This window comes from Dryas octopetala, chromosome 1 (assembly GCF_963921425.1).
Source record: "Dryas octopetala chromosome 1, drDryOcto1.1, whole genome shotgun sequence".
Taxonomy (NCBI): Eukaryota; Viridiplantae; Streptophyta; class Magnoliopsida; order Rosales; family Rosaceae; genus Dryas; species Dryas octopetala.
Genome location: NC_141366.1, coordinates 17291563 through 17308675, shown reverse-complemented (window position 1 = coordinate 17308675; position 17113 = coordinate 17291563). Strand labels below are relative to the sequence as shown.

General features: G+C 36.6%; 3 protein-coding genes across 3 annotated transcripts; 1 reads left to right on the top strand and 2 right to left on the bottom strand.

Annotated features, from left to right (window-relative positions):
• Positions 1-98: 98 nt before the first annotated feature.
• LOC147298667 (transcription factor DYT1-like) lies at positions 99-1249 on the bottom strand. The gene is made up of 4 exons (XM_086254916.1): positions 1035-1249; positions 761-937; positions 501-677; positions 99-294 (listed from the first exon to the last, which is right to left on the bottom strand). The coding sequence occupies exons 1-4, from the start codon at positions 1239-1241 to the stop codon at positions 223-225; spliced, it is 633 nt and encodes a 210-aa protein (XP_086111042.1). The 5' UTR covers positions 1242-1249; the 3' UTR covers positions 99-222.
• Positions 1250-4583: 3334 nt separating this feature from the next.
• On the top strand, positions 4584-6080 carry LOC147298666 (uncharacterized). The gene has a single exon (XM_086229316.1). It carries the CDS (start codon positions 4680-4682, stop codon positions 5823-5825), a length of 1146 nt encoding a protein of 381 aa, XP_086085442.1. The 5' UTR covers positions 4584-4679; the 3' UTR covers positions 5826-6080.
• A 2215-nt stretch (positions 6081-8295) lies between these two features.
• Positions 8296-11826, bottom strand: LOC147298665 ((3S,6E)-nerolidol synthase 1-like). The gene is made up of 7 exons (XM_086235216.1): positions 11432-11826; positions 11020-11299; positions 10539-10914; positions 10099-10317; positions 9854-9992; positions 9459-9713; positions 8296-8690 (listed from the first exon to the last, which is right to left on the bottom strand). The coding sequence occupies exons 1-7, from the start codon at positions 11648-11650 to the stop codon at positions 8400-8402; spliced, it is 1779 nt and encodes a 592-aa protein (XP_086091342.1). The 5' UTR covers positions 11651-11826; the 3' UTR covers positions 8296-8399.
• Between the last annotated feature and the right edge of the window lie 5287 nt (positions 11827-17113).

Here is a 17113-nt window from a genome sequence, read left to right as displayed (position 1 = left end):
TGGCTGTAAAGATTAATATGGATTGATATATTAGACTGCTTACCAAGTTACCATGAAAAACAGTTTTCCCATTAACGTAATCAATACAGTTCCTTGAAGATGCATAATAATGTCCTGGATTCATGCCATCAAACCCAATAACTAAATAGTAAATAACTTCAATCTATAATTAGTTTCAAGGATAAAGGAATATAGTATGTGATAATGATACTTCCATATGCTCTATATGCTATTGATGATCTCCAGCATCAGCTCCCTGGTTTGTTCAACTGAAAGCGTTTCACAATAGAATCCCTGAAATCATTATAATTCGTTATTAAGTACAGCCACAGGAGAGAGCTTTTCTATCCAAGTACATTTATGTACTTAGACTTGGACTTGCGTTTGAATTATCAGTCACCTTAGATGTACTTGGTTCTAAGTTTCTTAGTAATGACATGCATTTACATAGAATCATAGATGTACTTGCTTTTAAATGCTTGCTAGTTGCTGTTACTTACCATTACACAGGATGAGACAAGGATTGCTCCCTTGGAGCTAGTAACTGTGGTATCAGTGAGTTCAAAGCCAAAGGCAGTCATGGCCTCAATCAGTTTAGTGAAGCCACCTCTTTTCTTCTCAAGGATGGCCTTCACCCAAAGTCTGTTCCCATCAATCTGACTCACATTAACCTCTACCTGCAAACATCAGCAACAACATCAAACATAAGAGTAGAAGGATCCAATTTCCACGTTTCAAAGAGATTAAATGTTGTCAAAACCTGAATCCCAGATTTCTTCATCTCTTCTGCAGAATGAATTTCTTCTTTAATCGGCTCAGCTGGTGCCTCTTCTGATAATGCTTCTATGTCAAAAAGCTGGTCCTGGAGGATGTTTACAGTCTTCTGCAGCTTCTGGATATAATTGATGGCATCCTCAATAATGGTTGATTTGTTCATCTGAAACAAGGCAAAGAAACCAAAATTAGAATCTAATGTCCAATATATGAAAGTTTATGAGACAGGCATATTAAATTTAAGGGCTTTGAAGACTTGCATTTGTAATATCTGGGACTAAGGCACGTAGCGCGAGGAGCCTGTCACTAAGCTTCTGCCTTCTCCTTCTCTCTGCGTAGAGGTTCTTCGATTTGAATGCTTCATCGCCGTCATTGTTGGTGTGACTCCTTCGACCCCTCTTGCCCACTCTGCTGCCTTCTTCAGTACTTATGCCTAATTCATCCAAGGAGCAGCCTAGAAATTCCATATTCTGGAGATATTATTGATCACAGTTAATTTTGAGGAGTACTGGGAGAGAGACTTTTGGTCATCTATTATATAGCTGGTCCTCACAAGAACTCACAAGGGTCTCATGTACTTGTGTGTGGGAGAGGAGAGAAATATAGAGAAACAACCCGGATGCTGCAGACTGCAGTTATGATTTTCACAATAAGCACAATTCCTGATAGGCTAACTAACTTAAGAGTGAGAGAGAGAAGAGAGAGGAGAGACAAATCAGTTATTTTATTCCATCCAGTAGGGTATGTTTGGTCTAATCAAATACATAAATAGTTTCTATAATTATGTGTTCACTGCAATATTAATGTTGGGCGGTCTAAGATATGGACGGTTCATAAAAAAGGAGGATCAACAAAACACAAAAAGGAAGGTCAAAACAAAATTACTCGTGAATTAAATCCTTCAACAACATTGTTAATTTGGTTAATTTCAGTTTAGTAGCTCAAGTTTGCTTCAAATTTCAATCTAGTATCTCATGTTTAAAATCTTGCAATGTCATACTTCATCTTTCCAATTTGTTGCAATGTCATACCTTCGTTAATATGACTGTTAAAAGATCTGTTAAATGCTGATGTTGCACTTATGTGGCACTTCCACAATGCTGATTGGATGCCACGTGGTCTGACAGCATGACACGTCATGCCATGTGACATAAAAAATAATTTAAAATCTAAAAATTTAAAAATAATTATGTGGCATAATGTGCCAAGTTTCTAAATTTTTAATTATTTTTATGTCACGTGGCATGACATGACCTGTTATCTGATCATGTGACATCTAGTTATTATTGTATGAGTGTTTTATAAGTGCTACATCAGGTTTTAACAGATCTTTTAATAGTCATACTGACGGAGGTATGACATTGCAACAAATTAGAAAAATGAGGTATGATATTACAAGATTTTAAACATGAGGTACTAAATTAAAATTTAAAGTAAACTTGAAGTATTGAACTGAAATTAACCCTTGTTAATTTTATTAAGAAACAAAAATATCTACAGTCTGTCTGTTTATGTTTTTCAGTTTCATGTTCATGCCATGGCCCTTCATCTTCTTTTCATTTTTGGTCAAGGCCATGGCGGTTGGTCAGTCTTGTTGACTGAAATCGTACAAAACGTATGAGGATTGTCAGAGCAGGCAATATTCTCTTCCTGAACGGTGTAGACTGTAGGCTACAATTTTATTCTCTTAACGCAACGCTGAAAATGTGGAGTATTATTTGGAAGGTCTAAATTGTTATAACAGCCCATGCCCAATACTTGTACGCCAAGACAATGGGCCTCTTTCTACTTTCTTCGGCCAAGCTTGACCAGTCCAATTTGTTTAAGCCCAACGAGTTTGATTTTGGTTTGACAGAACTTGATATTAAAAAAAAGAAATATTTTAGGAATACAAATTATTTTAGACACCACATTTCACCGTAGGCCCAAATTATTTAATCAAGGTGCAATGTAGAAAACAACCTATTAGGGGTGGGCTTGGGTCGGCTTAGGGCTCAACCCGCCACCGTCCGCACAACCACCGATTGAAGTGGGCCGAAGTCTATTAGGTTGGCAGTCGGAGAGGTCGGGGATGGGTTAAGTCGACAAGGCTTCTCTCTCTCTCTCTCTCCCTTTCTCGCGTTTGGGTCTTGGTCATTCTCTCTCTCTTGGGTCGGCTCGAGTGCCGACGGTTAGTGAAGGACGAAACCTGAGCCCAAGCCAGCATTTATCAGGTTGGGTCGGCTTCGAGTTTTTTGGTCGGCGGGTTGATCGAAGCCTTGGCTCGGACGGGTTGATGCCTACCCCTACAACCTATAGTTTAGGGCTACATTGCTATACTTTTTCTTTAAAAATTAAAAAATAAAAACACTTAAAATCCTATCAATAGGAGAAGCTTTCATGAAACTTAGTTAATGTTGTTTTTATTTCTCTAACTTAACTACTAGGGGTGTTTAAAATCCAATCCAGTCCATTTAAACCTAATGTTCCAATCTAATCAAATTTGATTGTTTCATTGATTTTTGTGGATTGGATTAGATTTCAAAATTGAAAATCGACATGATTGAATCGGATGACGGATTTCCATATGAAAATTCAATGAAATGCAATCCAATCCAATATAGTAGGCTTTTTGAACCAACTACCGTAGGATGGGCTTCCTTATCCCTTTGACGGATTTCGTCGGCTGTTGAGCAATCATCGGCTTTTTAATCGTTTCCATGTCCCTCAATGCCCTTCTTGGCTTTGAGCTATTGGCTTAGGTGTTATGCTTTACGTTTTCCGTTTCTAGTTTTTTTTTTTTTTTTTGGTTAAAACGGGGGCTATCATGCCCAAACAAACAAAAAAACTAACTACTATCATAACGACCTCTAGCCATGCCTCTTTTCTTTTGCTAGGCTGGTTCTTTTCTTATTGTTTTGTGTGTTTGTTTGGGTTGTGGCTCACCTTTGGGCCTTTGCCTTCGGCCTTCTACGAAGATTTTTATTAACAAAAAAAAAATCATACTTATTTAGTGTTGTAGCCTTGTAGCCTTGTAGGCAACTAGGCATGCAAAAATTATAAATACTGAGCAATTTAAATCATTTGACAAACTATTATCGGTACAATATGTAACAAAACTCATTTCTTTAATATTCAATCCATCGCATAAAATTGTATAAAAATTTGTGATGTCATGATCAACTTTGTTATTGGAACCAAAATTCTCGGTAAGAATTAATCAGCCCATAATAACTGAATTGGATGAACTACTTGACCTGAAGATGGATGAAAATGTGTAATATCCTTTTTTCTGGAAAGGACGGGGGTTGGCACCTGCAAAAAGCACTCCGATGCTAAAGTCAATATTTTACTGGAAATATATTGCATGTACTAACCAAAATTGTGCATACCTTGCTACTCAACCTTATGAGCTATTTATAGGATTCGTGATAGAATAATCTCATTATTTTCACATTCTCGTTCCCACGTCTTGCATGGGATGAATGGTCTTGAATTGCCATTAATTTCTGATCTTAACATTCTTATTAATTAATAATAAGAACATTGCACTATTTCCTACCGTTTGGTATGGGTTGGGCTTGCTTATTGGGTTTGTGTTTGTGGGATTCCTTCACTTCTCTTCTTTGGCACTGGCCCTTTTCTTCCTTGGCCCAACCGTGAATTTATGGTGATAAACTTTGTACATTTCAATAATTTTTTCATTAAAAAATGAACATCCAACTGAAATCAAATAGTAGTTGGATTCTAATCCCCTAATCTCATATTAGAATCGCAGTTGGGTAATTTAGTTAGAAGAGTTGTAAAATTATCCGCAATCAATCCAAATTCAATCCTCGCTCCCCAACTCAAAAAATAAAGAAAAATCTCAGATTAAAATCCGAAAGAGCCAAAACCCAAAACCCCTTTCCACCGTTAGCAAAACGATGTCGTTCTCTCGTCTCCTCCGGCAGGCCTTCTCCACCAGCACCCAATCCAACCCCAGTACAAGCAGGAGCATCAAGTCCATCTCCACCGACCTCCTGAAAGAGCGCAACCTCAAACGCCTCGTCGAGAAGTTCAAGAAGTCCTCTGAGCTCCCCCGCTTCCGAACCCGAACCGGCATTTACGAGGACACAGTTCGCCGCCTCGCTGCCTCGAAACGTTTCCGTTTGATCGAGGAGATTCTAGAGGACCAGAAGAAGTACAAGGACTTTTCCGAAGAAGGCTTCGCTGTCCGACTTGTTTCTCTTTATGGAAAATCTGGTATGTTTCAGAACGCCCAGAAGGTCTTCGACGAAATGCCTGAGAGAAATTGTGACCGCACTGTGTTGTCGTTTAATGCCCTCTTGGCGGCTTACATTAACTCCAAGAAATTCGATAAGGTTGATGAGATATTTAGAGAGGTCTCGCATAAGTTGTCGATTGAACCGGATGTGGTGTCGTATAATACTATGATCAAGGCGTTTTGTAAGATGGGTTCTTTGGATTCTGCAGTCTCGATGCTTGATGAGATGGAGAAGAAGGGTGTGGAACCGGATTTGATCACGTTCAATACGATTTTGAATGGGTTATATGCGAATGGACGGTTTTCAGATGGCGAGAAGATGTGGGGTCGAATGGTGGAGAAGAATGTTGTTCCTGATATTAGGAGCTACAATGCCAAGTTTCTGGGATTGGCTTTGGAGAAGAAAACTAATGAAGGGGTCGAGTTAGTTGAGGAGTTGAAGAATATGGGAATGGAACTTGATGTGTTTAGCTTCAATGCCTTGATTAAGGGCTTTGTTCATGAGGGGAAATTGGAGGAAGCTAAGCAGTGGTACAATAAAATAGGAAAGAGTAGTTGTGATCCCCAGAAGATGACTTTCGAGATGCTTCTTCCCTTTGCTTGTGAGAGAGGTGATTTGGAGTTTGCTTTTGAGCTCTGCAAGGAAGTTTTCCAAAGACGCTTCCTTGTGGATGTAGCATTGTTGCAGGGTGTGCTGGATCGGTTGGTTAAGGATTCCAGGATTGAGCAGGCAAAGGAGCTTGTGAAACTTGGGAACACAAATCCTTACCGTCGTTATAATCTAAAGTTGTCTTCAGACAGATAGTGCATTTCTTTTGTTTTGTTATCTTTTCCATGTTGAATCCTTTGTGGTTATGAAGCAAGAAGAGTAAGGAAACATGAAACCCTTTTGGAGCTGGGAGTTTATTAGTGTTGACCTGAAAATACCCCGCTAGTCGAACTATATTTATGTTTGTTTTTCCAAATCATTCTAGTAAATTAGTAATTTACCAATCGTCTTTCATTGCTAGACAAGGTTTATCCTTCTTCAAGTTAATTCTAGTTGAATTTTTGTGGTGAATGAACAATGTCATGGGCTTATTGCACAACTTACAGGGGTTGCATGGCATCAACCATAATCAGGTACTCTAACTGATCTGCTCAACATTGACAAGTCCACGATTCAATTCATCCAATTTCATAGTTCTAATAACATGCATATATAAATATATATATATACATGTTTTATAAGAAAATATTATATGTATACTACACAGGTGCAATTTCATTCAGCATCGATCTCATATATTCCTGAAGAGATGGAAGGCTTTGGTTGTTGTCGTAGCTATACATCAATGGGACCATTCTTGCAAGGTTAAGGGAAGCCTGGTTGAATATTTGTGGAAATGGATTAGGAGAGAGCAATTCTTTGTTGAGGTGCTTCTATTCATCTGATATCATTTTAACAGTTTTTTCTTGTGCCTCCTCAATGGAAGAGCCTTGATGTTCCTTCAAATAGCACCTTATGTACGATCCGTCGTGCCCATCTCGATTCTCATCTTTCAGTTAAATATAAGAATTAATAATAAGCTAATCTGAGATGTTTACACATGCATCATACAAAAAAATAAATAAAATAAAAACAAGCCACTTGACAATTTTGGTTAATTAACAGGTGACAAACTTATTAGAGGTAGACTAGTCCAATCCACTACCAAAATTTTTCCGTTCGGGCAACCTCTCACAATGACAATTCGAAAGCCATTGTTTTATAGTGGATCCATATGTTGTGCATGTTTGGTAGCATTCAATGCATGTACCTAGAATTCGGTTGTATGTGACATACTATGTACCTAGAATTCGGTCATATGCATATTCTGAATGTCTGGTAGCATAGAATATGCATATGATACTTACTAATGTACAGAAAATTTTAAAAACTAGCACATTTTTGTTTTTATTAAAAAAAATTAGCCTTTTTTTAGAATTTTGGAAATATAGCCATTAAACAGTGGTCAAATTTTGTTGACTAGCGCTTTTGATAATATAATGCTTCACTCGGTATGATGAGTTATTTGACGCGACAAATCGAGTAAAAAAGGCCCACACCCATAAAAAACATAGGACAATTAAATAGAAAAAAAAAAAACAAGAAAATATGTTACAAAAATGTGAAAAAGACCCAAAACCCAGCAAAAACATAGTGTACAATATATATTAAGAGAAAAAGAAAATTTGGAACACGTGAACACACAAACACAACCACCAAAATTATCTGTACCTCTAGTATCTATGGAAAAGATCTAACACAACACCAAAAGAGAATCGGAGTTGGGATATATATATATATACAAAAATGCTTTAAAACTAACTAGTTAGTAAGATAATACAATACTAATCATCATTTTGGGCCCACTACACAATGTAATCTTACAATCCAAACCGTTCATATTTTAGGTCTCTATTCAAATATTAACCTTGCAAAAAATCAACCAAATCAGAAATCATTTAGCCATTCGATTATCATTACAATCATTTCATATTTTATTGAAAAAATTGTGTTCGTCCATTTACATGAGCACAATTAGCTTACTAATAGTTGGCTAAATGATTTCCGATTTTATTACTTTTTTTTTTAAGGATGATCTTTAAATAAGAGCCTACAAAATAAACGGTTCAGATCATGAAATTACATTGTCTAGTGGGCTCAAAATGATAGTTAGCGTTATATTATCTTACTAACTGGTTAGCTCTAGAGCACTCCTCATATATATATATATATATATATTTTTGCTACATGAACGACCCACTAAGTTGCCTGGTTTACATATCTGGAAGATGAAGATTCAAAATTAAGACTTCATCCAATAAATATATTGGAATTTATTGTAGATAAGTAAATTAGATAAATAGTTAGTTGGTGCTCATAAAATTCGTATCGAAATTAATTTAATATGATATATGAACTCCCCAATTATATAATATTGTTACTATATAATAATAATAGTGTTTATATACATGCAATATTAGCGTTATATCATAGGTGGTATTTCAATCACAAATTGACCATAATAATTGATGGACTAATAGTGGAACAACATTTATGCTTGTTTTTTCAAATCATTATTAGTAAATTACCAATCGATCATCTTCTATTGCTAGACAGTACGTGATTATCCTTCTTCAAGTTACTAGCTAGTTGAATTTTTTTGGTGCATGAACGTCTATTGCACGGCCACAGGGGTGGCATGGCATCAACCATATATAATCAGGTACTCTAACTCATATACTCAACATTGAAAGTCCAAGATTCAATTCATTCAACTTCATGTAACATGTATATATGTATATATATATATATATATATATGCATGTTTTATTAGAAAATATTATATGTATACTACACAGGTGCAGTTTCATTCAACATCGATCTCATATATTCCTGAAGAGATGGAAGGTTTTGGTTGTCGTCGTAGCTATACATCAATGGGACCATTCTTGCAAGGTTGAGGGAAGCCCGGTTGAATGTTGGTGGAAATGGATTAGGAGAGAGCAATTCTTTGTTGAGGTGCTTCCATTTATCTGATATCATTTTAACAGTTTTTTCTTGTGCCTCCACAATGGAACAGTCTTGATGTTCCTTCAAATAGCATCTTATGTACGACCCATCGTGCCCATCTTGATTCTCATCCTTCAATTAAATGTAACAACATATAAGATTAATCATAATCTAATCTGAGATGTTTACACAAGAATCATACAGAATATAAATACAACAAAAAAAGCCATATATGCCACTTGACAATTTTGGTCATTAGCAGAATAACAGTGACAAACTTATTGGGTAGACAGACTAGTCCAATTCATTACCAAACTTATTGAATGTTTGGGGTGTTTATGAGAAATTTTTTTCCCTGTGGGCAACCTCAAAAGAACAATGTGAAAGCCTTTGTTTTATAGTGAACCCACATGTTGTGCATAGTGTGAGAGTCCCGCCCAATATATCCGGTGCACACAAAAATTGCTCACATGGCATTGCCAATGTTTGCAGGTAACATTCAATGTATGTACGTGGACATTGGTCATAAGTAACATTCATTTCACATGCAATATGTATACGGGACTCATTGATATATATACATTTTTTTGAAAGCTAGTTAATCTATTTTTGTTTTCATTAAAAACTTTTAGCCAGCCCAATTTTTTAGACGTTTGAAAATATAACTATCGAATAGTGGTTAAATCTTGTGGACTAGTGGTTGGGGGAATTTGAGTTTAGTCGAGAATTATATTTCAAAAATACTAAAACGGGGGTAAATGTCTTTAAAATGCATAAATTTGAATTGACTAATTTTTTAAATATTCCCTGCTATATGCTGAACTTCATACACATTATGAGGAGGGAAGCCCAAAATCAAAACTAAAGATATGAAGACAACATTTTCAGTGGTTGATTTACCTTGGCACTTCCTAAGTCGTCCCAAAGACGAAGAATTGCTGCTGTAGAAGATATAATGGGTGGAGTAGTGTCAACGTTCAACAGTTCCACAGTTTCTTTGGTTATACCTTGACCCAATAGAAAGAAAAGGTGGACCAGCGCCACATTTACCCCAGAAGAAACAATGCCATTCTTCAAGTACTCTTCTGACTTGGGCAACTCCCCCGACGCAAACCACTTTGCTTCTACTAAAAATGCATTGCACAGACTCCCCCACTACAACAATGAATCATTTTAGAAGCTTATAATTTCTTAACTCTAATGCTAGCTAGCTAGTAATTAATTTTCATAAAATTAATTCAGTTAAATATAGTTAATTATGCATCCAATTAATTACAGTTGGTATTTATATATACCGTCTTTTTCAAAGAGTGTAGGGGGTTCCATCCGTGCTTCTGATACACCTTGCGGCTGATTTCATTCGTCATATCATAAAGAGCCGTGAAACATATCTTCATGTAGTCTGGTAGATGCTCTATAGCATCAATTTCCCATCTGCATGAAACAATTTATTTACTTTAACTTGTGAAATTTAATTCAATTAAAAAATTAGAAGATATGCATTTTCATTGTTGAGGCATATTTGTAACTGATTATATACCTATTGACAGCCTCTGTGAAGAGGGTGAGTTCATCAACCGTCCCGTAAACATCAAAAATGTCATCTATCAAATAGATAAATGAGATGGGTTTTGTGAGCTCAACCCTCTCCTCTGACAAACTTGGGCCTGTTAGGCATGCCATGGACCACATGTACCATTTTAGTGGCTGGTCTCTCGCAAACTTCAATTCCTTAGCCAATCCTAGCTCTTTCCACCACCTAATTATGATGTCACAAAAAATACACATAATTATTAGCTAAGGAATTATGAATATATCACTGTACCCAAAAAAATAAAAATTCCTCTACCATACGCTTATCTCTCTCTCTCATTATGTGACTTATCATGTAATGAGAGCGACAGAAACAAAAAATCAATGTATACACTCGTGCTATAAAATTTTTACTACACGTACGACCTAAGTGATAGTCAAACTTACTTTTGAATTTTCGCAATTTCCTTTTTGTGAAGGGATTGAAGCGTATTAAAATCCGTTTGGGCTACTTGTTGTAATACATTTAACCATCTATTATTGGTGCCTTGGAAAGTAACAAAAAAGTTCTTGGCCATGAATGTGGCCAAGCTTTTGTGATGGGGATTCCCCAACGTATTGCCGACCACTCTGGCTTGGTGATGATCAAGACGTGGCAAACATCTATTTAGGAGACGCCCACTGAAGTTTCCAGCTTCATCAAGTGAATCTTCTCCTTCTAGACTCAGGTGTGAAGCTTCGTATAAGCTCATCAATCCCTTGATGTCTTCACCCAATATCTGCTTGAACCTTCCTTCGCTTTCCGTGAAATTGTTAAACACATCTGACGGTATACATGTGTCAGCATACATGTTAGTAATTTACTTGTCACGTTATTAGTGAAAAAAATTTAGTGAGTGTAACAATACTGTTCAGAAATTATACACACCATCAGGCACGAAGTAACCCTGTTGTCTCAGCAGTCGAAAGCGAAGCGCAACTTCATGAAGGTCGTCATTGTGATGAGCACCATGGGCAGTAGTACTAGACATCATAATGATATGCTGCTTTTGCAGAATTGCTTCAATCTCTTCCTGAAAGTGGTAGTCAATGCCAAGTCGTTGAACAGCATCGATCATGTTCAAACCTTCAAGCGCTTCTTCTCCAACTTTGCTCAGTACGTGCCTGAAAACGTCCACTGTTTGTGCATGCTGGAAACAAATGTCATCCTGCAAAGGAAAAAGAGAGTCACCATATATACAGAGCATATATATACATATGTAGTTCAATGTTTTTTCTTTTGGGCATATATAGTCGAAATTGTGTATATGTTGGAAATTAATTTGAAGCCCCAGACTTACCATAGTGGTAGTTGTAGATTTAGCTTTGTAGTTAATTTCGTCTAAGGGAGTAGTGGAAAGCAATCTGGGATTTTGGGCAATGCTCCATTCTTGAGAAGCAGGCTTAGGTGGAAGCTGAATGCGGTTAGAGCAGTTCCTAATATGTTGGATTGTTTTGAGAGCAATTCGAGGAATATTGTAGGAGATGGTGGAAAAGAAAGCCTGAGAAGACAATGCCATATATTTTGTGTGGTAATATATAAACACCAAAGTAGGAGACGATCGATAGATGATGGAAGATAGCAAATGGGATATGATAATTAATGCTTCGGCTCTTGTTTGATAGAAAGCAATCTCTCTTTGGGATATTTAAGATTGACAACCCCAGCAAGTCTTGGCTTAGTATATATATACCATATAGGGGCACACTTGTACATCACTAGTAGAACAAACATGTTTTTCACGTTTAGTTTGTAGTTGATTAACTTGATTTCTAATGTTAAATTCTGTTACTCGTTTACCGGCAAAAAAAAAAAAAATAAAAAGATTCTGTTACTCGTTTGTTGTTGGGATTCTTATTTCTTATACATATTTTGGTTAGTACGAATGACAAGAACATAAATAAAGTAAATAAAATAAAGCACACAAACACAACATAACACAAAGGTTTACATGGATTCCTCTTAACTTGAGGTATGTCCATGGGGCGTGTGTAACAACCGTCATTTTCGAACTACTTATTTTTAAAGTACTTAATTTTTCGTAATTTATTTTAAGTTATTAGAAATTTTGTCTAATTTAAATTGGTTGAAATTTGAAATTTCCTCTTGTGTTTCGGGGAATTAACACAAGTTTCCAAGGTTAAATGGTTGAATTAGGACCATTGTTGGATAGTGCTTGTGGATATGAATCTCACTGAGTTTAGTTAGTGTGGATTGGAGTTTGGGAGAAAAAGTTAAGGGCCTGTATGTATGAACCTTGGTGTTCTTCCATGTAACACTGTATGTATGAACCATCATACCCATTGGTCCTCATCCTGCAGTTAATTAATTCATATTAATTATATATATATAAATCATTAAGAAATAGCTTGAAAGGTGCAAAAAATTAGTGTAAGGGATTAATTAAACTATTAATTTGTCCCACACATACAAGTAGTAAGTACCTTAGCATTTCCAAAGTCATCCCATAGCCCAAGAATCGTTGCCGTTGAAGATATAATGCCAGGTATGTTGTTAAGCCTTGACTATAAAAAAATTAGTGTTTCAGCTTCACCACTTAAACGTGCAAGCTGCAAAAAATGTTTTTATTTTTTATTTTTTCTTATTATTATTATTTTTAAAATAAAAAAAAAAAATTTCGGGCCAAAAAGAATCTTTTGCAGCTTGCACGTTTAGTGGTGGTTGGAGCGTCAGTTTGCTTGGATTAAGAGAGAGCAATTCTTTGTTGAGGTGCTTCCATTCATCTGATATCATTTTAACAGTTTTTTTCTTGTGCCTCCTCAGTGGAAGAGCCTTGATGCTCCTTCAAATAGCACCTTATACAGGACCCGTCGTGCCCATCTTGATTCTCATCATTCAGTTAAATATAAGAATTAATCGAGGACTTGGGGTAGGCCAGTTGGCCAAGCAGTTGCATGTGCTGCCCTCCACCTCACCAGGTTTCGATCCCCTCTCCCCCTCTAGGCCTCTTTCCTTGGCCTCTCTTTCTAACCAAAAAAATATAAGAATTAATCATACAGTAATGCTACACTTACCACATTTTTATATTATAATTTCATACTATCTTACGTGACATTCATGCATTAGACACTAAAAATTAAAAATTAAAAAATAAAACCTAAAAAAGAAAAAGAAAATACTCTTCCAATAAAGTAATGACACATCAGATAAGATACAAATGTGAGAAAAAAATATGAAATAATTAGCATTATTGTTAATTATAAGCTAATATGAGATGTTTACACATGCATCATAGAAAAAAATAAATAAAATAAAAACAAGTCACGTGACAATTTTGGTTAATTAATGACAAACTTATTAGAGGTAGACTAGTCCAATCCACTGCCTAAATTTTTCTGTGCCGGCAGCCTCTCACAATGACAATGCGAAAGCCATTGTTTTATGGTGGATCCACGTGTTGTGCGTGTTTTGTAGCATTCAATGCATGTACCTAGAATTCGGTTGTATGTGACATTACTCTCAGACTTATTAATGTATATAAAATTTTAAAAGGTTCGTTGATTTTAACTACTAAATTTTAATAACTTTTTAGTTTAAGTATCAAAATTAAATAACATTTTAGATTATATATTAGTTGAAAAGTTAAACAAATTAATAGAGTAAAAAGTATTAGAATTTACAAATATTACATCACATGCTACTACAATAAAAAAATAAAAAAAATATCACATCACAAATATTACATTAATTTATGCTATATTGTCTTATAAAAAAAAAAAATCAATTCAGTCACAACTTAACTGTGACTGTCTTAGTAAATTGAAAGAGACAACTCACACCACTATACTATATATTATTTTGAGTAAAAGTATTGTTTTGACCTCTATTTATACTATATTGTAGTATAATTTTTCTAAAAAAATTCAAGGGTTAATTACATATATATACCTCAACTATACATCACTTATCAGTTGGGTACCTCTGGTTTAAAAACTTTCATTAGGGTACATTAACTTTTGTTTTTTGTCAATTGAATACCTCCGTTAGTCTGACCGTTAACTGCTGAGTTGGCGCTGACGTGGCATACGTGGACCCCACCATTAAATATTGACTTGGCATTTAAAAATAGCCATATGTACAAAAATTAATAAAAAAGTAAAAAAAACCCATTAAAATTATATTAAATATACAAAAAAAAGACAAAAAAAATAAACCAGCCCCGCTTGCCCGACTTCACCTCCCTCCCCCTTCCTCCCCTACCAATCCCCGCCCTCCCCTACCAATCCCCGCCCCTCCCTCTGCCACCCAGCCCCAGCCAGCTCCATCGCACCCCTCACCCCAGCCCGCCCCTATCCTGCCCAACCTAGCCCGCCCCTAGACCAGTACAACTACCACAAAACAACACAAAGTTCACAAACAGAACAAAACGTCGTTGGCTTATCAGCTTCGATTCACGAGCTACGGTGGTCTGATGATCGATCCAAAGGCACCAACATGCTCAAAACAACGAGAGGATTCAATTGGGGGTGGTCCGACCTTGCATCGCTGCCGGGAACAGAAAGTCAACGGTGGAGCCCGACGGCCTTTCCCTTCGAATCGCCCCCGTCGCAGCTCAGATGACCAAATTGAAGGTGCCAAGGGACTCGCCGTGCCGAGGGGGTGAAAACCCAGTGGTGTTGCTGGGAGAGGGGGCGCTGGGGGGGTGTTGGGGGTGAGGGGCTCCAGATTAGAGGTCGGTGATGTCGCCGGCCCCTTGGGTTTGACAGTGTCGATCCCAACAGAGAGGGGGCGCCGGGGGGGGGGGTGTTGGGGGTGAGGGGTGAGGGGCTCCAGATTGGAGGTCGGTGATGTCGTCGGCCCCTTGGGTCTGGCAGTGTCAATTCCAGTAGAGAGAGATGCGGCTGCGAGGCTAGGGAGGGGGGTTGCCAACGCGAAGGAGGAGGTACCTGGTGGCCAGAGATTGAGGGAGGTGAGTGGGTTGGGTGGCGGACTTGGGGAAGGGGAGGGGGAGGGAGGAGGGTGTGGGCTGCTAGTTGCTGGCCAGAGTGGGGGAGGGAGGCGAAGAGAGGAGGGTTGAGGGTGCGAAGTTGCTAGGCTCTTAACCATTTTTTTTATTTTTATTTTTGTGTTATTTTTTATAATTTGTATCATTTTTAAACTCCAATTAGGTTTTCTAATTAATTTTTGTCCACCTATCTATTTTTAAATGCCAAGTCAATGTGTCACGTCAACGCCAACTCAGTAGTTAACAGTCAGACTAACAGAGGTATTCAATTGACAAAAAATATAAGTTGATGTACCATAATGAAAGTTTTTAAACCAGAGGTACCCAACTGATAAGTGATGTATAGTTGAGGTATTTATATATGTAATTAACCCAAAATTCAATTAAGTCACAACTTAACTGTGACTGTCTCATAACTTAGATATGACTGTCGTTTAGTCACAACTAAATTTAAAGTTGTGAGTGTCGTACCGTTACAACTAAATGTGAAGTTGAGACTACATTAACAAATTTTCAAGATAATAAAAAAGCTTCAAAGGCAATTTCATTCAGCATCGATCTCATATATTCCTGAAGAAATGGAAGGCTTTGGTTGTCGTCGTAGCTATACATCAATGGGACCATTCTTGCAAGGTTAAGGGAAGCCCGGTTGAATATTGGTGGAAATGGATTAGGAGATAGCCATTCTTTGTTGAGGTGCTTCCATTCTTCTGATATCATTTTAATAGTTTTTTCTTGTTCCTTCTCAATGGAAGAGCCTTGATGTTCCTTCAAATAGCACCTTAGGTACGACCCGTCCTGCCCATCTTGATTCTCATATTTCAGTTTAATATAAGAATTAATCAGAAGCTAATCTAAGATGTTTACACATGCATCATACAAAAAAATAAATAAAATAAAAACAAGCCACTTGACAATTTTGGTTAATTAACAGGTGACAAACTTATTAGAGGTAGACTAGTCCAATCCACTACCAAAATTTTTCCGTTCGGGCAACCTCTCACAATGACAATTCGAAAGCCATTGTCTTATAGTGGATCCACATGTTGTGCATGTTTGGTAGCATTCAATGCATGTATCTAGAATTCGGTCGTATGTGACATTACTATGTACCTAGAATTCGGTCATATGCATATTCTGAATGTTTGGTAGCACTCAAAATATCCATATGATACTTACTAATGTATAGAAAATTTTAAAAAGTAGCCCATTTTTGTCTTTATTAAAAAAATAGCCTTTTTTTAGAAAAAATGTTACATATTAAATGTTACATATCAGCTGATAAAAAAAATGTTATATATCAATTTTTTGTTTTGTTTTTTATATCTGTCTTTATCATTTTCTTTTCCCGGCATTTATCAACTCAACAACCTTGCATGTAACACTGTATGTATGATTGTATGAACCATCATACCCATTGGTCCTCATCCTGCAGTTAATTAATTCATATTAATTATATATATATAAATCATTAAGAAATAGCTTGAAAGGTGCAAAAAATTAGTGTAAGGGATTAATTAAACTATTAATTTGTCCCACACATACAAGTAGTAAGTACCTTAGCATTTCCAAAGTCATCCCATAGCCCAAGAATCGTTGCCGTTGAAGATATAATGCCAGGTATGTTGTTAAGCCTTGACTATAAAAAAATTAGTGTTTCAGCTTCACCACTTAAACGTGCAAGCTGCAAAAAATGTTTTTATTTTTTATTATTATTATTTTAATTTTCGGGCCAAAAAGAATCTTTTGCAGCTTTCACGTTGAGCGTCAGTTTGGTTGTGATGATAGTGAAGACAACATGGGCATTGGTAGGGTAAAGAGTGTTGTTAACATTGACAGTTCTTTGGGCTTTGGCCTGCCCTTTTACCAAAAAAAAAAAAAAAAAACATTGACAGCACCATGGATTTGTTGTTTGAGTTTTCCCATGAGGACAGATCGTGAGAAAAAAAAAATTCTGAAACAATTCAAGTCATAAGACAAAGAGGCTTTGAAGCCATAAAATGTAGCTTGTAGATG